Source organism: Pithys albifrons, chromosome 1 (genome assembly GCF_047495875.1).
Source record: "Pithys albifrons albifrons isolate INPA30051 chromosome 1, PitAlb_v1, whole genome shotgun sequence".
In the NCBI taxonomy this organism is placed as follows: Eukaryota; Metazoa; Chordata; class Aves; order Passeriformes; family Thamnophilidae; genus Pithys; species Pithys albifrons.
Genome location: NC_092458.1, coordinates 113,735,342 through 113,760,184, shown reverse-complemented (window position 1 = coordinate 113,760,184; position 24,843 = coordinate 113,735,342). Strand labels below are relative to the sequence as shown.

Here is a 24,843-nt window from a genome sequence, read left to right as displayed (position 1 = left end):
TCATATTGTGCTGAGCAGCAAATTCCTTATCAAAGGTCAGAGATGCTGAGGTTGCTGTGTCTGTGGAGGAGAGGTTGGTTCTGCTTTAAAACAGGATTCACTGCAGAAAGTCTTGGTGGAGATCTCTGTGTGTTGGGACACACAGGCTGAGGCTTCAGGGCTGGCCAGGTCTGGGGCTGTGCACAGAACTCCACAGGGCTTGGGAGTCTTGCTCGCACCTCAAATTGGTCAGGCAGAGCATAAAATTCCCTCAGAAGACAAACAGAGAGCAAAAAGAATTGGTTGAAATTATGAAAGTCTCCTGTGCTGGTTTAAAGGTAAACGGGCAGGAGAAACGAACCCAACACAAAAGAGATTATAAGTGAGAGTTATAATTTAATAACAATATTACAATAATGCAATGGCACAAACAGAAATTGGGTTTAACCCCCAAACCCAGCAGTGTAACCCAGCCCCCTGGGGCACAAACACAGTGGGGTTTGGTGGCCCCTGTGCTGAGCCCCATGTGGTTCCCCCAAGTCCAAAGGCAGGGACAAACCTGTTGGTGCAGATGATGGCACAGTCTGGGTGAGAGTGGTGGGCTCCTCCTGTCCAGGGTCTGCTCCTCCTCTGGATCCCAGGAGTGGTTCCTCAAGTCCCAGACCCCAAGATTCTCTCCCCTCAGGTGCAGGTGGGAGCCCCCAGTGCCTCCCCCAGGCCAGGAAGTTCCACACGGGGGGATCTGACTCTGGCAGTCAGGGGGGATTTTGGAATCGTTACTGGCCCATCAGCAGAGCTGAGCCCTCAGGTGGGTGTGGAGGTGCCAAGGACTCCCTGCAGGGGAGTTCTCCCAGCCCCTCTGCCAGGCTTCTTTCCCAGCCAGCTCCCAGCCTGAGGGCTCAGCTGTGCCCTGGGCAGCTGCTGCCAATGGGCCATTGGGAACAGTTCCTGGGGAATGAATGGAGGGTTTAGAACACACAGCTTTGGTCAGACTCACACAGGGATAAACTGGCCCCATCTACTGAACTGGGACATCTCCCAAGAAGCAAAAAGAAACTTCTGAGTATGTTTTTTTTTGTCTGACCTTGTGTAATAGATTCCATCGTGATTTGGTGGGATCTGTGGCTCAAATCAGGGTGGATGCAGAGCCCAGTCGTGTTCTCCTTGTGTAGGCAACCTGCTGTAAAATTCACCTCTTCACCCCTTGTCTGGGTGCTTTGGGGATAAGAATTGCTGAGTTTACTTGAAAAATGGGAAGGGAAAGTTGGGTGTGAGAGCCAGTGGAAGGGCATGGTCCCAGTTCCTGTTGGAGCACTGGCTCTCCCATGTTTGTACCTAAACTCTGAATTCTTCCCACTGCAGATCAGACAAAATACCAACCACGACATGAAAGACACTCAGTAAAGTGCATTGTTAAGCCATTCATTCAAAGTTATGTTTTGGTGGAAATGAGTGCTTGGTATCCCTTAATACCATTCGTGTCCTCTCTTCAAATATATCTCATATCAGTTTACCCAGTCAAGAATCCATAAAACATTTTTTTTTTAGAATTGGTGCCAACTCTGTTTCCTTAATAGAAATTTTGTCTGGATTCGGGGCACTTGTGAACCAACTTTTATTTTTGAGGTTGACCAAAGCATAGAAGAGCTGATGGATTTTGTAAAAGCTTAATAGTGATTATTTAAAGCAGGAAAGGTTACTTAGTAAGGTTAATTCTGAATAAGAGCTTGATCAGGTCTTACATTCTTAAGACTTATTTTTAGTCTGACTGTGGTTGATGCTTGAGGGAGTGAGTGCAGATTCTGCTGTAGCCTCCATCAATGAATTTAATCCAATCTGAACTTAATTTTCAAGTTCTCTCAAAGTCTGTATTCCCATATTCATCTATATTTTGGCATTAGGCTAAAAGTACCTGACAGTGTAGAACATGCATATAAATGGCTGTTTATAACTCCCTTTAAATGTTTATGAATATGAATAATTTCACTTTTAGTTCACTTGTACTCTTTGCATGTCCAAATACTGCACAAGGAGGGAGTTTGTTTGTGGTTTTAAATAGTATCAATTTTCCTCCTCAAATTAAAATTAATATTGAAGTAAGAATGTTGGCCTCTAAAATATTGACAGAAAATATATTATTTTTAGACTGGTAAATCCACTCCATTTTTATATTCTTCTATATTTTTTGAGAGAATATATACTCAGAATCCCTACAGACAAGACTGAAGTTACCATTAATCAGTGACACTCCAACATTTCACTTTCCTTACTAAATTTATTTTTTATTTCTCACTGAAATTATTTTTTCTCATCTCAGGACCTGTAACAGCTTCTCAGCAAACATGAACTAATGGGAAGGTGCAAAGAGCTTTTAAAAAATGCTATTAAAATATTTTTTATACATTGCAATGCTTTTATATTAGAAATCCAAATCTTAGCCAACACTTTTTTTTTTGTGGATTTTTGCAAGAATTCTTTGACAGACGAAAAAATAGGGGGAAAAGAGGGAAGCATTAGAAAGAAAGGTGAGTAACTGTGCTGTCTGCTGGGTTTAAGGAGAGGAGAAACTGCTTCTTCAGAAAATTCAAAGTGACAGGCTCTGAACTTATTTTTAGTGAATATTAACAGCCAGAGCAGGGACGGGTCAGGATCCCGGTTCTTCCATGGCAATGTTTCATTTCATGGCTTTTGCATTTAGTGGGTTTTACTGCTAAATTTAAGTCTAATGAGCATCCAGATCTACCAACTCCTGGTTACATTTCTAGACTTCTCATTTTGATATTCCTGCCAGCATTCAGAGTGCCTTCATTGTTACCTGATCTCCATTCACTCTATTTCCTTTCTACCCTGTGCTTCAAAAAAGCATCCCCCATTGTGTACTTTAATTTTGTTTCTCCTCATTCTGTTTCTTAACAGCATGTTGAGAGCTTGGGTAAAAGTTTAAATTTCAATATTTTCATGAACGTTAGTACAGTGAATTTTCTTGAGTTTGAATGTAGAGACCAACTCAGTTGGTTAAAACTTGGCTGTAATAATGCCAAGGCCATGGGTTCAATCCCCTGTGTGGGCCATTGACTGTAGAGTTGTACTCGATGATCCTTGGGGGTCCCTTCCAACTCAGAATAGTCTGGGATTCTGTGATAACATCTCCACAAAAGTGTGCTCATTTCTGTCACTGCAGGTGTTCACTTTTGACATTTGTAAGGAGTAACTCTGTTGACAGGTAGAAAACAAGTGATGAGAGTTGGTTATGGGAACATTTGCTCTTTGCCTGTGGTTTAAGTTGGCTTTTCAGTATTGTTTGTCACACAAACCCATATTTAGAAAGAGCAGAAGGAGAAGAACAGCATTGTGTGTGATGTAGAGTTAGTGCTGAGCTGTGGGGGTGAACAGTGGATTGGGTTGGAAAAGACCTCCAAGTCCAACCCTTGGTCCAACTCCAGTCCCTTTACCAGATCATGGCACTCAGTGCCATGGCCAAGCTCAGGTGAAAAACCTCCAGGGATGGGGAATCCACCCCCTCTCTGGGCAGCCCATTCCAATGCCTGAGCACTCTCTCTGCAAAGAATTTTTTCTGCTCTCCAACTTCAATTTCCCCTGGCAGAGCTTGAGCCCATCATGCCCCCTTGTCCTATTGCTGAGTGCCTGAGGTGCAGTCTGTGTTCCCTTTGCTGTCCTGCTCTGCTCAGGGGTGAGTGCTGTGCTGATGTGCTGTCCTCTTTGCAGGCGGTCGCGACAGAGGGCAGTGCCACCCGCCATCACCTACGCGACGTACCGGGGCTCAGCAAGGATCCGGCAGCTGCTGAGGAGCCAGTCAGAAACCACTGGGAAAGGAGAGGAGGGTCCTGAGAACAGAAATGCTTCAACAGTCAAAGAAAATGGAGAAATCCAGAGAACTCCCTCTGTAGAATTAGGACGCCTGACAGAAGGAATTGGTGATGGGGGTAAAGATCATGAAGATGATGTGCCACTAAATCCTTCTGCGGTGAGAATGGGGAGCAAAGACTCTGGTAAAGCCCAGCAGTGCTTGGGGAGGAGCAAAGATGAGATACCTGCCAAGGCCACAACTTCATCATGTCATGAGCTGGACTCAAGACATTCCCCTGCTTTAGCTGCAACCAAAGTTAAAAGGACACGTTCACTGGATTCTTTCTTATCTTTTAGCAGTAGAAACAGTGAGATCCTGACCAATTCCACTGCCCAGATGACTCATTCCCTCAGAGTTAGTTCTGCAAATGATTTGGTTGGAAGAGAAAATGGACTACTAAGAGGAGCAGGAGCTCGGCTGCAGACAAACAAAAATGCCACTGGTAACCTAGATAAGGAAAGTGGTTGTGGTAAAGCAGCTAAGGAGTCCCCAAAAGAAATACAGGATGATTGTTTACACTCCCCCAAGTCACAAAGTAAGACAGTTAATAAAGAGCTGCAGGTGGGTGAGGGAGAATTTTGCTGTAATCATCAAATGGATAATCACTCAGAGCAAACACTGGGTGTCCAGATGCTTCATTTCAGTACCAAGACATTTCAGCAGCAAGCTCATCACCAAACTGGCAGTGCAAACAGAGAGAGTCATCCAAGAAAAAATGGGCCACAGAATATTGAGGCAGCTGTAGAACGAGAACAAAATCCACGGAACTTTCCTGCTACTGTTCCTCTACCTTTTAATGGGCAAATATCCACCTCACTTGGCATGGAATCCAAAGGAGGACAGTGCATGGCCACTGGTCATCTGACTGCTTCACTGTCATCTGTTGGACATGACAGAGACAGAGTCATGGGCAGGGACACTTGCAAAGAACTGAGTGAGCTCAGGAAAGCAGTGCCTGTCCAAAATGGCCACAAGTTAATCCATGTGGAGAATTCTAAGGACACACCGCAGACTGGTTGGCCTTGTCTAGAAACTGAGGGTGTGGAAACAGTGAAGGTTTTGCCTGAGGTTGCAGTGGAAGACGTTGCCGATGTGTCACCGTGTGTACATGGGTGTCAGAGCGTGAAAGCCAACTCTGAGGAGTTGACAGGTGCTCTCTCTGTACCTTACAAGGCTGCTTCTGAGACTGGGGGCTGTTTTCCAGCTTCCCTTCATTCCAGCTGCATGTTCAAATATAAAACCGCAGGGAAAAAAGGAGTCAGGTCAAAAGATGCCATAGAAACACTTTGTCACCCTGATCTTGAATGTGAGAAGAGCAAATCCTTTGAGGCTGTAGATGAGAGCCTCTCAAAAAATTCTATTCCTGTCCACAATCACAGGCCTGTTCCTCTTGAGACTGTTCAAGACATTCCTACCAAGACAGTTGTACTTGCAGAGGGTAACACTGCACCTTGTCCTTTCATCACTACTCCTGCTACTTCTAAACCCAACAAGATTGGTGTGGCTGGGGCTGATCTTGTCACTTCTGAGTGTGAAGATCGCACCTTAGAACTTGCATGTCATGTTTCCAAGTCACAAGGAGAAAACCTGCCAGCTTCTCATTCTGCCTTGAGATGTGAAGGAAGACCTTTGACCAACCATTCTGCTTTCACCTGTGAAAAAGATGATGTGGACTTCATTTCTGAATCTCCACCTGTTTCTGAAAACGGGTGTATTAATTTTTCTTCCAAGAAGGAAAAGAGCAGTAAGCCTCAGATACCACCCACAGTACTTGATTCTTCATCTGACAGCCAAGGGAAAATGCTACTCTCTGCTACTAACTCTGAAAATGGCCAGATTGCTGCTTCTGAAGTGGACAGCTTTGTTCTTCCAGCTGCAGAGTGTAGGAGAATAATCCCTGAGGACACAGTGAAGGAGGGGACACCTTGCTTAGGACACCAAAGAACTTTGTGCCCAGCTAGTTCTCTAGAACCTGAGAGTATCCCACCTGTTTTTGATGGCTGTGCTGGTGGAGTAAATGGAGGGGGTGTTTGCATCCCCAGGGCCACTGTGAAGGGACAGGGACAGGCTCCATTCCAAGATGCTGCTGTTTTATTTAAGAAAGCTGAAGAAATTGTGGCTTCAGTTTTACACTTGGCTACAGAAGAAATAGCAAAACAAGCCCTTGGTGTCTGCCAGCCTTGTGGTGGCAAGGATGGTTTAGTAAACAGGGCTATTCTGAATTATCAGAAAGCTGAAACTGTACAGCTGGAAGGGGAAGAAACCCAGTCAGCTGTGCAGTCATTAAAAGATTTTAATGAGAGCAGTGGAGGAGGCTCATCTTCATTTACAGGAAATGAAAGAGGGGATACAAATAATCAAGATGAAAAGATCCACTCTTGCATCCCTGATAAAGCTGACCTAGATAGTGCTCTAGCATTAAAAGCAAAAGAAACAGTTGAGGAAGTCATTAACTCAGCCATACAAAAACTGGCATCCAGGCAGTGGCAAGGCACTGAGAGGAGAAGGCTTTCTGAAGAGGTTGGGTCTAAACCTAAGGCTGAAATGCCAAAGGCTTTAAATCTGGATATGAAGTTTCCTGCCAAAACACAGGAACCAGCAGAGGTGAAGGAAACTCGAGGTGTAAGTGTAAACTGTGCAAAGGCAGATTGCTCAGGTCCTCCTTTGCTTCCAAATGGCATGGCAAATGGCATAGGTTGGCCCCAAAGAGATGAAAATACACCAAATAATGCCATTACTTGTCAAACAAATGGATTTCTTCCCACTGGTAGTTTAGCAAGGCCAGAATCAGATCTTACAACACCACCAAATGAGAGGCACAACAGTGAACATGTGGCTGCAGCAGAACTGCGTGACAAAGCTGGAGCAGCAGCAGTGAGTAGAAAATCTGATGGATCTCTGCATTTTGTACACAGAGATGCTGCTCTGACTGAGGAAATGCTTTTGTCATTGCAGTTAAAAGGCTTGTGCAATAACTCAAATATGCCAGAATGCACATTGCTGCCAACTGCAAGTATTCATTTGTCATCTTCTGTGCCTGATGAGGAATCTGGTGGCATGCAGAGTGAATCCAAAGATGAAAGCATTGCTCAGGTGTCTCTGCAGAGCAGTGCAGAGGACAGGCCACATGAGCACTGCAGAGCAGAGGCTGCAAAAGTAGTACCTGCACAAGTAAAAGTGACCTTAGAAGGCACAAAGGTGGTGGAGAGTAAGAAGGAACGAGCAGGAGGGCCAAGTGAGAGGGCAGAGATTGATAATGGATTAGGTACAGCTGAATTGTCTGTTCCTGGAGAGGACAGTGAAGGGAAAAAGTGCTTCAACACAGTCTTTGCCCAGAATAGTCAGAATCTGGAGCAGGCAAACATGAAGGATCACGACATGGAGAGAAGTGATCAGCTTGAAAAGAATGGTCTGGATTGCAGTGATGACATGAAGGGATCAGCAGAACTTGTGCCCTCTTCTCCACTAATTGAACAGTGGGAAAACAGTTCTTTCACTATCATTTATGAAGGTGCTCTCCAGACTGAGAACAAATCCGTCTCAACCGATGATGCACCGGTGGGATCACTTCCCTCTCCTGGTTCCCCCCCAGACAGTGCAGGTCATCTGAGGTGTGACAGAGGAAAGCAGGAGCCAGCCAGTGTCTGTGGGCAGGACCCCCAGCCCAGTGAGGCAGCAGAAGGCCGTGGCTCGGAGCCGTTCCTGAGCGTGGAGGCCAAGCGGTACAGAGTGTACCCCTTCTCTCTGTCTCCCATCTATGAGGATGACAGCGCCCAGGAGGACCTGCTGTCCACAGATGTGTCCCCAGAGAGCCGCCCCAAGGACAGCTCTGACCACACTTCGGTGCTGTCCCTCCTCCAGTCGGTCTCTGAGCGCCTGCAGTTCACTGCTTGCTTCAGTGAGGAGGAGGAGGAGGAGGAGGAGGAGGAGAATGAAGTGGAGGAGGAGGAGGAGGAAGAATCATCATACGAGGAAAATATGCTTGATGTTGAGAAAGAAGATGACTGTCTTTCCAGCCAGTGGAGAGGGAGTTTAGAAACAACCCTTCAACTGAATGGTCAGCATAGATCTTTGCTTCCTGAACAATCATTTCTTCATTCAAAAGAACAGCTTGGCTCACAGGAGCAACCAGAACAGCTTCCAGATGGGGCTTCTCCAGCTCAATCACCTTGTAAACCAGTTCCAGGGAAAGCTGACACTGCTCCAACACATCCTCCTAGCAGTGTGTACTACCAGTACTTGAAATCTGCCAGCAGTTCCTCCTCTGAGAAGGGCCCCAGGTTTGGGAGCATTCTCCAGGACATGTTGCAGCCAAAGATTCATTGGTGTCAGGACAACACCGTGCCAAAGCTGGGAGAGTTGTCAGCGGTAAGATGTCCTGTCACATAAAACTTATAACCAGAGTGATTACAGATTCAAAATTGCTGTCTCCCTATCCTCCTTGCCCCCTTTTAATTAACATTAATTCCTCTATTATCAAAGTAATCAAAAGGTAATTCTGTTATCAAAAGTAATTAGGCCGGTTCATAGTAAAAAAAAAATAAGTCTTCTGATAATATAATTTTTAAAATATAATGTTCTTGGTTCAGCACATAAAGTGACTTTACTGTAAATCAGAATATGTGAACAAAAATATAATAGGAAAATAGCATAATAGCAAGTTTCTATAATAGCATAACACAGGCTTAACTATGTTAAGGGCATTTCAACCTGAAGATAATTAAGTTGCCTTTTGTATGAAAATTGTTCTTTTATTTCTTTCACTCCTGAAATTAATAGAGTGTCTTGTACAAAAGAGATACAAATATCTGCTTGCTGGGCTTTTGATTGTTCCATCTCAGTGTCTTCTGCAACTTATAGCTCAGTTACCAAGTAAGCAATGTAGCTCCTTCCACAGATTAACATTTCTTTGTCAGCTTATTTAAAGCACTGGCAAGTGAGGGGCTGGAAACAGTTCTTCCAATATTTAGAATGTGCAAGTGCCACATAGACCAAATGTGCCACTGGAGAGCTCTTTCCATGATGCTGGGAAGATTTCACTCTGTTTTAAACTGTCTTCTGGTTTTTCCACTGTTAAAGACATGCAGTTGTTTGCTGGGAAAGGGTAATAAATTTGTAAAAGTTGTAACTTTGATATTAGTTCTTCCTTTCACTTTCTACTGATTGATTCTGTTACACTTTTGACACCAGCTCTGAATGGCAGCGAAGCAGATCTTGGTTCTTTCTGCTGGTGACAGTTGTGCACATGTGGATGTTGTTTTGTAAGTCTTAACAGTTGTTTGCCATGTCCTTTTAATTTCAGAACCTCATTGACAGGACAAGTCTCAAATACAACCCAAGACCAGGAAAGGTAAGCGGAATTTGTCACATAAATCAGTAAGATACGTGGGATAATTTGTTATACCAGAATTTTTGGATGCAAAGCATCTGAGGTTATTAGTCTGGTTTTATGTATTTTTATGTATTATTTGCCTATTTTTGGACATGCTCATAATGAGAATATATTATTAAAAATCTTGCCACTAGTAATTTCATTTGGTTTCTTGGCAGTCCTTGTTTTCATTCAGTAGAGCATTTCCCAGAAGAAGAAAATGTGCAGCCTCCCAGCTGAGTGGGCACAAATGGCAAGCAAAAAATAACTGTCTCTGTGCTGAAATGGACCCTCGTTTCATTGTATATTGTTTCAGATTATTATTTATGACACTCACGGCAGCCAAAGTAAGCAAGAAGTTCATTCTGATGTGCCAGATACCTCATCGTGGATCTTTCCCACTGGAGCATTGCTTAGGATAATTAGAGGATGGTAAGAAATCCAGGTCATACTTCACTAGAGCCTTTCCAAAAGACTTCATATGAATTTCTCTTGTATTTTTATTTCTTTCATTTATGGCACATGCCCGATCTGCAAGAGTGTCTTTTTCTTTCTTTATAATTAGATCGATCCCAATGAAAAAAGCAGGAAACAAGGCTAAAAATGCTGCAGTGCAAGGCAAAAATCTTCTTTCTTTTGGGAAACAGAAAGTTTCTGATAGAGCCACAAGTAAGTTCAGAGCTCTTGCCTGAAGTGCTGAGTCAGCATGGCCATAACCATGGTCAGAAGTGCTGCGTCAGCACGGCCATAAGCATGGCTGTGACTGCTGAGTCAGCACAGCCATGACTATGGCCAGAAATGCTGAGTCAGCATTTCTTGCCATAACCATGGTCAGAAGTGCCGAGTCAGCACAACCATAACCATGGCAGAAGTGTCGAGTCAGCACAGCCATAACTATGGCTAGAAGTGCTGAGTCAGCACAGCCATAACCACGGCTAGAAGTGCTGACTCAGCATGGCCATAACCATGGCAGAAGTGCTGAGTCAGCATGGCCATAACCATGGCCAGAAGTGCTGAGTCAGCAAGGCCTTAGTCATGGCTTGAACATGTGTATGCCAAGGAAAATGGTGTTTCCCACACCCCAGTTTCATTACACAGCAGCTGCTGCAAAAAACCCATAAAATGAGCATTCTCACCTGCTGGTTTCAAGGTGGCAGTCAGAGGAATGTGGATGCAGAAGAATATACACAAGTACCTTGAGGTTTGCAGGTGTTTCTGGATTTGCTTTGGGGCCCATGGCACCTGCTGCACTGGAATTTCAGAGGTGCTGCTTACAGGGAGTGTTCCTGCTGTCAGCCACAGTGACAGTGCATGTCACAGCTCTGCAGCTGGAGGCAGCCCTGTGCGCCTCTCCATACATTCCTTTCACATCCCAGGAAATGCTGGATGCCATTGGTAGTGTGTTTTGTGCCTTGCTTAGCATCTGCCTGAACAGGACATGTTTTGGTGTGACAATTCATGTATTTGTTCTGGTAAGATAAGGCTGATTATTCTCATTGTGGTTTAGCTGGATTTTTATACAATTAATATTTTAAGTTGTAAGTTATTTATGTTATAAGAAAGCATAAGAAAGATGTGATAGTTGCCTTGGTAAGAAGAGCTTTTTACTGAGCTTTCCATCTATAAGGACAGTCTTACCTCACAGCAACACCTCAGCTCGTGATGTCGTTATTACAGCTGGATTTTTTATGAGAAACCAAAGTTCCAGGGTCGCAAGTACGTTCTGGAAGAAGGAGAGGCTGTGCTGGATCACCTTTGGGATCTACCAGGCATGAAACATCATCCAAGAAACCTCACAGTTGGTTCCATCAGACATGTGACAAAGGTACAGACTTTCTCAGTAATATCCTGACACACACAATTGATTTGTTGGGAGTAGTGGTGTGTTACTGGCAATGGTCAGTACGTGTGTAGTGGTTCTGACTTAATTCGAATTCCCTGTGAATCACTTTTTTCCCCTTCAAGATAAATTCTGGGACGTTTGCTGTGCTGCATTTCCCTTTCTTCCTGAGTTAATGAGCAGATTGATTATATTTCTTTGCCACCACCTTCACCAGACACAGCAACTCCCCTCCTTTTAGCTGTTTACCTGTCCAGTTACTTGAAATTAAATAGAATCAATTAATATTTTTAAAGAATTCTCTTAAGCTGTGTATTGTCTCTGTTTCACACGTTAGTGGTTGGGTTTCCAGTCCCATTTGTACAGCACAGCCTCCAAAAATTCCCTGTTGTTCCCTCTGCAGCTTTGTGCCATCTGTGGGATTCCCATGTGGGCAAGGGGCATACCTACAGCATGTGGCTCTGCCCACAGCCACAACTTTAAAAGGCTTTCTGTTGAAAAGATAAGGATCAAATGTCTACAACCAAACAGAATGCATCCATTGTTATTCAGTGAATGAGAAATGTATTTACCAGATCTCCTGACTTAAGAAGACTTAGTGCTCCCGTTGTTTTGTGTAACATTCCAGTTATTCACAGGGCAGTGGCCATTGCTGTGAGGGAATTATCATTTGTATCACAATGTGAAAGGTTTTCAGTAAAGGGCTTTCTCTGTTCTCTGCTGGAATTGAGCTCATTGTGAAATTTATAACCTTTTTGTCATGAGTACATGAGTCATAACAATTAGAAATACTTTTTCATTAACAATAAATTAATTCAAAAGCAGTTGGGTGAAGGCAAGAATAATGCAGTTAACATTTATTTCGGCTAAGCAAATAGAAAACCTTTGCCCAGTATTTAACAGGAATATTGATCAGTATGGAAGGCAACTAAGTAAATAAAGGGATTCCAAAATAACCTGTGGAACTGTGGTTTGTGTCTTGGGTGTGAAAGAAAGGAAAGATACTGTGTTTAGCTTCATCATGCTTGATAAAAATCTTTGTAGTGCAGCTCAGTAGCTCTGACCTTTGTTCTTCTTCCAGCATGTGGTGCATTTATATGGATCACAGATGGAAAGCTTTGTTACAGGACACTGGCTCAGTAATCCACACTTTTCTCCTGTAACTTGAACCTCTGGCAGGGGTGGTTGGGTAGGAGTGCTCTGCTGGTGTGGACTCACCAAGCTGAGTTTGGCCTCTAAACCTTGACTCATGAAAGCACCCCTCTTTTTCAGGTTGTAGAAGGACTTTTAGAAGGTAGTTTGCCGAAGTGCCACCTTATTTATGTATTTTTTTGGTAAAAAATGCAGGCATTGCTTTTATTTGGCAAGTGGCTGTTTCTCTTCCAGGCAGCTCATGCGTGTGATCTGCAGGATCACAGGTCCTGTGTCCTTCTCTTTGGCACAGTGTGGGGAGCTCAGTGGATTTTCTCCTGATTAGTTTGACCATCCGGGCTCTGCCAGGTTGTCTGCCTTGTCTTCTAGTTCTTCCACTGGCTTTTTATGGTGCTTGTTTAATGGCTGCTTGAGTTACCAGGTTTGAACATTGGCTGAATATTTGAGAAGCAAATGGTTTGCCAAGAAAAGAAAGCCACATTTTTACTGTAGGAGGTACATTTAATATTATTTTTAATTATTTTTTACTGGCAGATTGGCTGGAAAACATCCCTACATGTTATGTTCCCAAAACTGAGCTAAAAAATGTTCCTGATGTCTCCACTCTGGAATCATCTTCTCAACTACTGTTTATAATCCCTGCGTGCAAAATGGTTAGACAGGAAATAACTCTGCTTAACCAAAGCCCTTTGCAATGGGTTTGTTCACAAGATTACAATGAAGGGTGTGTGTTTCTTTTCTTTGTATGGTCTGCCAGGTGAAAAGAAGTTAATAATTTAAGCAGGGACTACTTTATCAGGTGCCACAGGAAAACACCCAGTAGCTTCAGATTGTCTCGTTTGCCAGTTGGTATTTACAGGACTGTAATCACTAATTTCTTTAATATTATTTTATTTTACCACCAGCCCTGTTGAAGGCTGTAGTTTGGTTTGGTGGTGATGGGTGGTAGCAAGAATGGTAAAGAGCTGGAGCACTGGGAGCAAGAATTATGAATGGATAAAAAGCTTGGAGGACCAGTGGGAAGTAATATTAAAAAGAAATAATCTGCAGAAGCTGATATGTCCTAAGGACAAACCGTGTAACCCAAGTAACATGCCTGTCTAGACTGTATGAAAAAGCAATCATGTGAATACCCAAACTAATTAGGGCTGGTTTCCAACAGACCCTTCTCTCATCCTTGTTTGGCGTTTTGCTCAAGACGCCAGACTTGAGTCATTCTTTGTCCTGTTGTTGACATAAAAAGCTCCCCCAGTGGAACAGACTGTTGTGATCCCTTGGTCACTACAGCTTAGAGGTCCAAGGAGGACACCTGACAGTGCTGAATTTATTTAGTGCTGCTGGAGCTGTAGGGATGTCACCCTGGATCCAGAAGGAGGATAAACAGCCAAGCCCATCTGGAGAGGACTGAAGGCTCCAGGTCTGTCACTTGTGGCAGAGCTCTTGGTCAGACTGGGAGAGTGTCAGAGATTCCACCAAAGAGTGATTTTTCATACTGTGGTCTTAAAGGTGGTCTGAACCTGTTGAAAAGAAGCCCTCACCTTTCTGCTGAGGGCCGTATCACTCTTTTGGGAGGGTCCTCTGTGAACCAACATGAGTATTGCCTGTGCTTTTGTGAATATCTCAGCTCCTTAAAGACCTTGAGGGAAGCCTGGACACTCCAGGGTGGTTATGTGCACAGGTGCTGTGGGGAGAGGCTGAGGGAGCTGGGGGTGTTTAGCCTGGAGAAGAGGAGGCTCAGAGGTGACCTCAGCACTGTCTGGAACTGCCTGAAGGGAAGTTCTGGCCATGTGGGGTTTGGTCTCTTCTCCCAGGCACTCAGCAATAGGACAAGGGGGCACGATGGGCTCAAGCTCTGCCAGGGGAAACTGAAGTTGGAGATCAGAAGGCAATTCTTTGCAGAGAGAGTGCTCAGGCATTGGAATGGGCTGCCCAGAGAGGGGGTGGATTCCCCAGCCCTGCAGGTTTTTCAACTGAGCTTGGCCATGGCACTGAGTGCCATGATCTGGTAAAGGGACTGGAGTTGGACCAAGGGTTGGACTTGATGATCTCAGAGGTATTTTCCAACCCAATCCATTCTATGTGGAGGTGGGAGGAGTACCACAGAATAAAAGAAGGCAGAATGGGATGTCTGTAGGCTCTGACCTACCCAAGCATTTGCTGACTGTGTCACAGCTGCCTGATCTGTTTGCTGTGCTTGTTACTCTCTTTTTGCTGGTGGGACAGTGGGTGACACGAGTTTGGGCTGCTTGTGGTGGGGCTGGCAGGGCTTGGAGGGTGGGTACAGGGAACAAACTTTCCAGTTTGGGATCTGGCCTGGAACTCTGTGGTGGTGGTGGTGGTGGTTTTGCATGACAATAGTTTTGCATGTGGGCGCCTCATTTGGAAATGTTGATGCCTTGCAGAGATGAGAGGGCTGTGGAGTGAGGGATTTAGCTCTCAACCTGAGTGCTGTCATGCTTGTGTGGATTTCATTTGGTTTCTGAAGGTGGGGGCTTTATGAGGAATGCTGGAGAAACCTCTGAGGGTAACGATGCCCATTAAACCTGCTCAGGCAGACAGGAACATGCTGGGGCAAATACTTACCAAACTCAAGTTTGCATGCCTGGATTGTATAAACCAATGGCACAGTGTTTGAGGGTACAAATACATCGTGTTCATCTCACACACCAATACCAGTGTTACCATTTTCTGCAGTCTGTGCATTGATACAAGTAAATTAAACTCAATTTTTAAGGCAAAATGTGTATTTTTGGCTTTAAAAAAATGTGCTTAGAAAATATGATGTACTTCTTGCTCAGATATTACCACCTTTAAAAACAGATATTTGAATGGGTCTTGATGAAGATCTCAGTTTACTGTGGGACACTTTATAAAAAAAGTTTGTGGACTTAATCTACTACCTACAAAAGTACCATCACAATGAATAGAGGGTTTTTTATGACTGTCAACATCTGGCTGGAGAGAGATGGTGATAAATAGGAGAGATGTAATTACAATTCCTCGTGCTTTACCTACCCTGCTACATCTGTCATCTCTTGAGCTGGAGCCTCGTGAGCCTCAGTCAGGAGAGCAGACTAGAAAAGAGAATACAGACTGGCTTTTTCCAGTCTTAAATGAAAAACAAAAGCCTCCTGCTGAATTAAAATTAAACATACTCCATCTCATACTCTGTCTGAGCCCACAGGCAGACACTTGTCTCGTCTTTGCTACTTGTCTCGTCTTGCAGGTGCTTTGTTCCAGAATTTATCTGCAACCATTAGGAGTCCAGCAGCATCATTTGTGGAGTTCTTATAGTGCAACTCCTGATTTTCTGTGTCAGGCTTTAGTGTTGGAGTTACAGATTTCAGCCTTATCAGGTATTAGTAGGAAAACCCCACAAACTTCAAATATTTCTCAAATGTGATTTTGGTAAGATACATATACATGTGAAAACTAGGTGAAGATTATTATTTTTTTTAAACTTGCTTAGCATTACACTTAGAATTAATTTCCTTAGCACTTTGCCATAAAGTAGCATTGCACTGGAAAGTCTTTTCTCCTACTTTTTCTAGTTTTGCCTGAGAATAAAAATTCTGCTATTGTAGTTTTTGTTCTAAAAGCAAACAGTGTGCATTGTTTGCAAGGTACAATACAGAGGAAACGCGACTCTGTGTGTTTGAGTGCTGGGCAAGAAAGCATTTGATGTAAATATTACAAAATGAGGGTGGTTCAATAAATCCCTGCAAATTCCAGCAGAGATCATGTGCTCAGTAAGTTGTTCTCCATCAGTAGTGAACCTTCAGTGTGGTAATAGAGGTCGTTGCTTTGTAGCAACAGGAAAATTGCTGAAGTGTCTGCTTAATAAAATAGACATTTTGTAAAACTGATCTTTTTCTTTCTTTGTCTGAAATGCTGTAGGTTTTTTAGCACGTCAGAAAATTGAACTCATGTGACTCTGTATTGGGCAGTTGGCACTTTGCTCAACCCAAGGCAATACTGTAGTTGGATTGATTACAGAACTTAATTATCATGGAGAGAGGGAGGTGGGGATGTAGCAGACATTTCTAGAAACTTCTAGCTCTGTGTGCATGATGTATATCTATATCTGTGTTATGGAAGCACTGTCTTTGAAAAATAAAGTCAGTATTATGTCAGATCCTTTGCTTGGAGAGTATTTAAACTGACCTTTTTGAAAGCAGCCTGGCAGGCATAAATACTTTGTTCTTCTTTGAAAGTCGGTGAGAGATGGAGGTTTACTTCCCTTAGGTTTTCTGAAAATTCCAGTCTCCATTTTTAAACAGCTAAGCCCTTTCCATCACACGAAGCCTGGGGTGAGAAGGCAGGGGGAAGAAAATAAGGGAACATTTCCAAACCTGCAGGGACAGACTGTGCAAGTGTGGCTGATCCTTCCCTCTGCTTTGTTCCCACAGGACTGTGGCATTCCAGAGGTGGAGTTCTGCCCAGCAGCTGGGGGCACAGAGGGACCCCCTGTCTGCATACAGGCTGCAATTCCCAGTTTGGAAGAGCTGGATGTGGAGAAGAACCCTTACCTAAGAGTCAAATCAGGAGTGTGAGTGCCCAGCCTTTCTAACAGCTTTCTGCCAGCAGGGAGAGAGTCACACCACGGGGTGAAAGTCAGTCAGAAACAGGAGCAATATTGATGAGGGGTTGTTACCAATCAGCTCTCATACAGCACATATTCCCAGCTCTGCCCTTCAGCACTGGGCTCTGTGGGAGTGGAACCAAATTTCTGAAGGCCTTTTAGCTAGTCCATAATTCAGTTTTTGGGTAGGTTTCTAAACAGAAGCAGCAGCTGAGCTATAATTAGCTCTTAGTTCATTGGAACCCAGATAGGCTCCCTGGTCCCCCACCCTGTTACAACACTGTGGCTGAGCACCAGGACATGAGTGTTACATCATCCAGGCATTCCATATCCTGACATTCTGGAGAGGTGATACAACATGACACAGGGCCTTTGGTGGCCCAGCACTTCTACACTGAGCAGAACAGGAAAGTGGCCAGCACTTCCCAGCTCCTGAAGTCTGGGAGCTCTATGTCTCTTCTCATAAATCACTGCAGGGTGACATGAGCTGTTCTGTTAAGAGTCTTGAGTTTGCCTTTCCACGTGAGCCAAGGCTTCCTTCCCATGATCCTGCAAGTCATCTGTGAGGCTTGAGGTGGTGAAGGAATTAAAAACAGAGTCTTGTTTTAGTTCTGATAGAACTCAGTATAACTTTTAACTGTGTATGGTCTGTGCAGTTTTAAGAAAATCACTCTCATGTGGCTCTTCCTCCATTCCTGACTTGCTCTGCTAACCCTGTGTCCAACAATCAGCATTCTTTTGGATTTCAAACAGTCTGAAGGAGTCCCAGCATTTTTAACCTTCAAGTCAAAATTTTGACAGCTTTCCAAAGGAGTTATTGTAAATCATCATAATTAATAACTTCCACTGAAAAAAAAATGAGGTGGAATTGATGTTAGAAGCCTTTTAGTTCCTGAGGTGAAAATCCTTGGTAGAATTCAATGCAAATGTCTCATCCTCACTAATGACTTTTTTGTGTATACTCATAGTGTACCAAAATGGCTTTTTTAAGTGAGTGAACAAATTGGTAATTTTCTTCTCTTTCATTTATATTTAGCTTGGACTGAGAGGAACTGTCTGAGACATTCTCAGCAGTGATTTGCCAGTGTATTTAACTGCAGCTTTGTTTTGATGTGCTGCCAGTGTCTGAAACATCATCCAGTACAAAAAGGAAAATAATAAGATCTTTGTGATCCCATTAATGAGATTAATGACTCATTTATCCTGACTGTTATAGATGGCTTGCTTACTCAGACTTGAATTACAAGGGAGAGATGACAGTTCTGGAAGAATGTGATTCTCCGTCTCCTTCAGCAGATGTCAAATCCCTGCGCCCCTTAAGAATGGTGAGGACTCCACAACTCCTTTTCCTTATTGTGTCTTCCCCAGTGGTTTTAACCTAAATGGAACTTGGGTTCTAATGGCAATGGAAGGCCAGAAAGGAGTTTATGACTCAATGATACTCCTCTGACCACAGATTGCACAGAAGTCGTGGGAGGTGCAGCTGATTTTTGTGTTCTACATGTGAAAGAATGTGAAGGGTATAACACTTAATTCTAATGTATGCAAAGCAAGCCTAGAGAGAGAGAGCTTAAAAACCATGAAGAAATAAGACCAAATAGCTGTCTCTGTAGTCACTCAGGTAGGTGTTTTATTCTCTCATAGAACATATTCAGAATTTCCAGAGATGGATTTGTTCTGTTTGCTCTCTGACCATAACCATGAATGTGTCAGCTCATCTTTGCTCTCTCTTTTCTGGTGTTTATAATTTCTTAGAGCTCCACGGTCTGTGCTTAAAAAACTCATACAATAAAGCTTTAATAGCTAATTTTAAAAATTGGTCAATATAAATTAGTTTAAAAACACATAGTAAATGATTTCTTTCATATTAGTATGGACAATGAAGGAGCAGTTTTAAATTGCTTGCACCCTTGCAGGCTGTCTGTGCACTGATTTGTTTATGGGTCAGGTTTACAGTGTCCCTGCCCTGCTGAAATATCAGGGGTTAAATTAGTGTTTGTTATGGCCACACTAAAAATGATGAATATAATTGCAAAGACTTCATGCTCTGATAGTACTGGAAAATATGTGTCAAAGTGTAACGTCAAGTTTAATATAAATAATACCTGTTTTTTCCCCATCTTTTTTCAGGGTGGACTAAAGGTACAAATGCCAATGAATGTCAAGGTAAGCACTGAGGGCACTGAGAATAAAATATTAGCTCTTTTGAACTATAAAACCTTTATTTAAGCTGTTTTCTTGGGTATATGATGTTTGATTGAGTATTCAGTGTTTGCTGAAGAAACATTTACTGATGCTGTCAAGGTCCCTTAGTGTTCACGAACTGTACAAGCAGGAACAGTTTGTTTCTCACATAGCAGGAGAGTGTGAATTTGCTGTAGAAGAATTTTAAAGCTTTTACAAAATAAAATCAGTTTGTCTGACTTGACACATTGGTCACTGAGATGTTAAAAGGGCTTGGGAGAGGTTTTTGTTTTTAATATACCAAGTTTACAAAGAAAGGAGGGAGAAGGGAGGAGAGGTGCAGGAATTCCTTCCTATACCCTTCCTATATCCCTCTATATTCCTTCCTGTATCTCAAATACAAGAGTTGTGAGTGCGACCACAATCCTTCTGTGATCTGAGGAGCAGAAACCTAATCCTGAGTTACTGCTCCTTTTCCCTCCTTTTTCTAGTTCTCCACAAAAATGCTGATGCTTTAGGTAACTTTTAATTACACAAATACATGCCCAACTCAGGAGTTTTTCTAATAAATAACTGCAGCAAATATTAATCCTGTTAACAGCTGATTGTGGGATTGGGCACATGAGGAACCTGACAGGGATCACTGAAGTAACTTCAGCAAAGTCCAGGGCAAGACCAGCTGTTTCCTTTTGAAGGATTAAGCTCAGTGTATCTCCCTGTGGCCAGGGAGGATTCTCTGCAGGTTGATATTCCTTGTCCAGGCACAGGATTACAGGATAAAAATCCTGGTCACAGAATCACAGAATGGATTGGGTTGGAAAAGACCTCCGAGATCATCGAGTCCAACCCTTGGTCCAACTCCAGTCCCTTTACCAGATCATGGCACTCAGTGCCACGGCCAAGCTCAGTTGAAAAACCTCCAGGGATGGGGAATCCACCCCCTCTCTGGGCAGCCCATTCCAATGCCTGAGCACTCTCTCTGCAAAGAATTTTTTTTCTGATCTCCACCTTAAATTTCCCCTGGCAGAGCTTAAGCTTAGTTGTGTAGCTGGGGCGTACATTTGTGTGCATCGAGTTGTGTGAATGAGTATCCCACTGTGGAAATGGCTGCAAATAGCCTGACAAACCCATGGAAATCCCAATAGGATCTGCAGGAGCACTCAGGAATCAGAACCAAGCAATGCAACTCTCAATTTTCTTAGTGATGGTTTATTGGGGAGGGAGAAAAGAGTTTTTCCACAAACTGTAGCAGTACATAAACACAAACTTAAAACCACTGTTGAGGGCACACTCAGCTTCAACATCATGTCTTCTAGATAATAATATATGAGAAAACCCACTTTGGAGGATGGTCCAAGGAGATTTCAGAAAATGTCACTTCTGTCCCAGCACTGTTTGGGAGCGACGAGGAGTTCGAGGCAATTGGATCAATTCGTGTCATTGGGGGAGTGTAAGTAGATTTCACTTCTATATTTATTTATTTTAAAGTAGGGAAGCATAACTGAGTGGTAATTGGAGTTTTTCACAGGTAAAACGTTTTGAAAAGAAAAAAGAATGTGTTTCTTTTGTCAATTATCAGCCTTGAATAAAACCACCTCTACATGTGTCTTATCCCAGGGACAGGATTACAGGATATAAATCCTGGTCATACAGCTGGAGAGTACATTTATGTATATAGAGTTGTGTGAATAAGTGTCCTACTGTGGAAATGTCTGCAAATAGCCTGACAAACCCGTGGAAATCCAAACAGGGTCTGCAGCTTTCAGGGCACTCAGGAATCAGAAGGGAATTTGGGAAGATGAAGCCAAACGTGTGAGAGGTGTGAGGTCAGTGTTTACCATTTGGATGCCAATAAAACAGGCCATTTGGTTCCTTAATGAGAGCATTCACACAGAGCTTTATTCACACTGCTCTATACTTCTGACAGTCTCTACTTAGTTCCCAAAATGACCCTGGGTAGGTGTGGTTGGTCTTCACTTTGACATTTTAATACCTCCAAAACCTGTAACCTGGTTCATTGTCTTAATGGTTTTCCTCTGCCACCTGTTGCATGTTCCCTGGAATTCAGAATTCCTGTTCTTTTCCTTCTCTGGGGTGTTGGGTGGATTTTGGACAGCCCTGCCCCTCTCTGTGTCACAGCCACACAGGGCTGGGGACTCTCAGCTATTCCAGAGAGTTCCCAACTCCTCATGTTGTTCTCCCAAGACCTTCTTCTTATTAATAAAAGTTTGCAGAAAATCCTGGGTTTGTTTCCCAGGGGATTTCCATGTAATTATTCCAACATAAAGGCTGAATAACATATATTCTTTCAGGCTGTCATCAGAGTTTTAAGAGCACTAAATTAAAAACAAGCTTAATTGTTGCTGCTCAGATAATCTATTCATAAAGGCATTGTGGATTCACTATCTGGGAAGCCTCAAATTGTTAAAAATCATTGTTCTGTCTGTTGTGGTGGCTTTTATTTTTAGAACTGTGGTAACCTAAACAGCTGAATTAATGTAAACCAAATGGTACTAAAAGTAAAACTACCCCTGCCTGCCAAATGTCAGTGCCAGCAGAATTTGTACAGCATGCCTAGTGCTTACAGGGGAGCTTTAATGAAAGAAATGCTTCCAAGAAAGGAGGGGGAAGGCAGTTTTTCAAATTAAGATCCATTAGAGATCTCAAAGTTGATATGGAAACACCTTCTTGTAATTGAGTCTTATCTATTTGTTAAAAATACTTGAAAAAATTTTATTAATTTAGTGATAAAACATAGTCCATATGCAATATGGTCTTGTATGTTTTTGTGTGTGTGTTTTTAAATTAGAGCAGGAACAATATTGACCAGTTGTCAGTGACAATGGAATGTTTTGGCAACCAGCTTGTTATTTTAGTCCCTGTAGCACCAAATCCTGGTGTTGGGAATCCGACTGACAGGGATGGATAGAGAACCACATGGTGGGATTTTGCTGCACAAAGAACCCTCCGTGGGTGCCTGTTGTGACTTCAAACAGCATTGCTTTGTCCACTGGCTGAGTTTGTGGCACTCACTTGGGTGTGCTGGGGATGTTCTTGCCCTTTTATTTGTTCTGCAAAACGGTGTGTGGTTGTTTTGCTGTTACTGACTTGCCTCTCTCCTGCTGTGTGGTTGCCACAGGTGGGTTGCCTATGCCAAGGAGCGCTACAAAGGCCACCAGTTCTTGCTGGAGGAGGGGGACTATGCAGACAGACAGTCCTGGGGGGGACAGGACAGTGTCCTCCTGTCCTTCCGCTTCCTTCAGGCTGTGAGTACCTCCCTGAATTTCCCACAAATTCCATGGATTTCACACAGCTCTATCCACGAAGAGAAAGGTTATTCTTTGTACTTGGTCCAGCTGTCCCGGGCTTGGTCACTCCATCTCTTCCCCATGTTCATTCTCATTCTTTCCCTACTGCCTGAAATTCAGGCTGCACTGGACACACTGCAAAGCACAGCAGGTTCTAAATAATCTTTGTAAACTTCTACAAAAAAAATTCAATCCTGCAGAATTCCTTGTCTAACTGCCAGATTTTCCCCCCTTCACTTCAAGCTATTTGAATGTCTCCAACAGAATCTGTTTAAAAGCATAACTTGCCTTTAAGTGTACAGTGTAGTTCTTTATTAAAATAAAAATAGCTTTTCAGCACAGCAGCTGTTACAAGCCTTAAAGCAGCATTGCCCTCTGTCTCTCTGAGTTTTCTGCCAGAAAATTTTGGCAGCAAAAATAATCATGGTAAAAAAAAAATCCCTGCTGCTAAAATGGGTTTAGTGGAGGCAAAGATGAAATAATAACAAAAACTATCTGTAAGAGTCCAGTATTGGAAGAAAAGTTAGGCTTTTTAGTGATGGGGAAACTGGAATTAGAACTTCTTTATCATTTCCTTTGGTTTGGGTTTTTTTTTGTTTGTTTGGGTTTGTTTCTTTGTTTGAGGGTTTGAAAATTTTTTTTTATTATAATGGGAACTCTGAATTTTAAATACCAGCTGCCAAGAGTGGCTCCTTTGGCGGCTCAGATTGTTCACTCTGATATTGCTCAGTTCTGTATACTCAGATTACTCATCTCCTCATCTGAGGGAGTGGGATATTCCTGAGCCAGGAACTTCGTGAAAATTGAAGACAGGAATTTAGAGCAAACTCACTGTCTCAGCAGTCATTATCTTTTTTTTAAAAGGAAAAAGGTAATGTGAACACAAGAAGGCCATACTTAAATTCATATTTTGCAGTTTTGATTTTACAGAAAAAGCTGTATTTATAATCAGAATTGATCATACAACTTAGGAGAATAAACTGAAATGAATTAAAATATCCTTCTCTAAATAATTTATTTTCAGATTTCTGAGAAAAAATCCAGGAAATTTCTTCAGATTCTTCATTTTGAATGTGCAAAATCCTATTCAATTACTGACTAACCTTAGTTTCTATTTTCCAGCTATACAAAGGATACTAGAGCAACTTAAATTGATCTTTTTAAATCTTCCTGTTGTCAAAGAACATAAATAGAAGCTTAAAATGGTGTGTGTGGCTGTTCAGAATGACCCTCCACATAAATGCTTGTATTTAATTGGCCTCACACCCAGGACAGTCAGAGGACTCAAGTCATTAACATTTTCAAAACATGCATCATCCATGGTCATAAATCAACATACACCATTCAAACTGGCATATAAATATGGAATAAAACCCAAGTGTAAGGAATGTTTGCCTCCAGTTGCAGCATCCCTGCAGGCAGTGAGCTGCTGCCAGTGCACTGACTAAAGGCACTGGCATTCTGCTGTTGGGCTGGACCAGCAGCTTGTGCAGCACTCAGGGCACTGCTCAGCCCTGCCATATGCTCCTCCTGACTCTGTGTGTTAAACATATTTTAGTGCCAAGCTCTTCTTTTCAAGGGCAGAACTACAAACCTGTGTCCTTCAGGCCTCTCCCTGCCCAGGGATTGCTCAGGATCTTCTCCACACCCTCAGCAATTCCCCAGGAGAGCACAGGGAAGGTTACAGTGGGATATTCCTGCATGTCACACCCTTGGTTCTCTTCCCTAAGGATTCTGGTTTAGTCCAGTGAATTCTCTGCATAAGATTTAGGGTTTTGTGAAATGCCCAGTGCTCAGTTTAGCTGGGGAGTGTTCAGTGGGTGTTTAGCCTGGAGAAGAGGAGGCTCAGAGGTGACCTCAGCACTGTCTAGAACTGCCTGAAGGGAAGTTCTGGCCAGGTGGGGGTTGGTCTCTTCTCCCAGGCACTCAGCAATAGGACAAGGGGGCACGATGGGCTCAAGCTCTGCCAGGGGAAATTGAAGTTGGAGATCAGAAGGCAATTCTTTGCAGAGAGAGTGCTCAGGCATTGGAATGGGCTGCCCAGAGAGGGGGTGGATTCCCCATCCCTGGAGGTTTTTCAACTGAGCTTGGCCGTGGCACTGAGTGCCATGATCTGGTAAAGGGACTGGAGTTGGACCAAGAGTTGGACTTGATGATCTCAGAGGTCTTTTCCAACCCAACTGATCCTGTGATTCTTTGAATGTTGTTTTTGGAGCTTCCCCATGAACGTTTTCAGGTCTGGAATGATTTGCCTCAGTCTGAAAGCCTGTTCTTAAAAAGTATTTCTCTTTTTGCTTACTGTAAGGGAAGCTGAAGTGGAAATTCAGAATGGTGACTGAGCTGGAAACATGTTTCAAATGTAATTACACGTGTGAATATGTATCAGTACTTTAAATTTAGTCCCATTCTGTGTAGATTTGATCTAAATGACTTTTCAGGTACTTATACAAAGTCTTTGCTTTAGCGTTAAGAGTAGAGTTTTAGAGTAAGCTTTAGAGTTAGAGTTAAGAGTAGCTGTTTCTCATTTGCACTAATACTGCACTAGATTAGTTGGGTTTT

General features: G+C 43.0%; 1 protein-coding gene across 1 annotated transcript in view; it reads left to right on the top strand.

Annotated features, from left to right (window-relative positions):
* Positions 1-24,843, top strand: part of CRYBG3 (crystallin beta-gamma domain containing 3) — an 86,333-nt gene that overhangs the window by 38,679 nt on the left and 22,811 nt on the right. Inside the window, exons 4-12 of the mRNA XM_071568818.1 lie at positions 3,706-8,215; positions 9,150-9,197; positions 9,535-9,650; positions 10,896-11,043; positions 16,620-16,759; positions 18,009-18,117; positions 18,923-18,958; positions 20,293-20,426; positions 22,116-22,242. Coding sequence (XP_071424919.1) covers positions 3,706-8,215; positions 9,150-9,197; positions 9,535-9,650; positions 10,896-11,043; positions 16,620-16,759; positions 18,009-18,117; positions 18,923-18,958; positions 20,293-20,426; positions 22,116-22,242 — 5,368 coding nt within the window. The remainder of the gene's footprint in view (positions 1-3,705; positions 8,216-9,149; positions 9,198-9,534; positions 9,651-10,895; positions 11,044-16,619; positions 16,760-18,008; positions 18,118-18,922; positions 18,959-20,292; positions 20,427-22,115; positions 22,243-24,843) is intronic.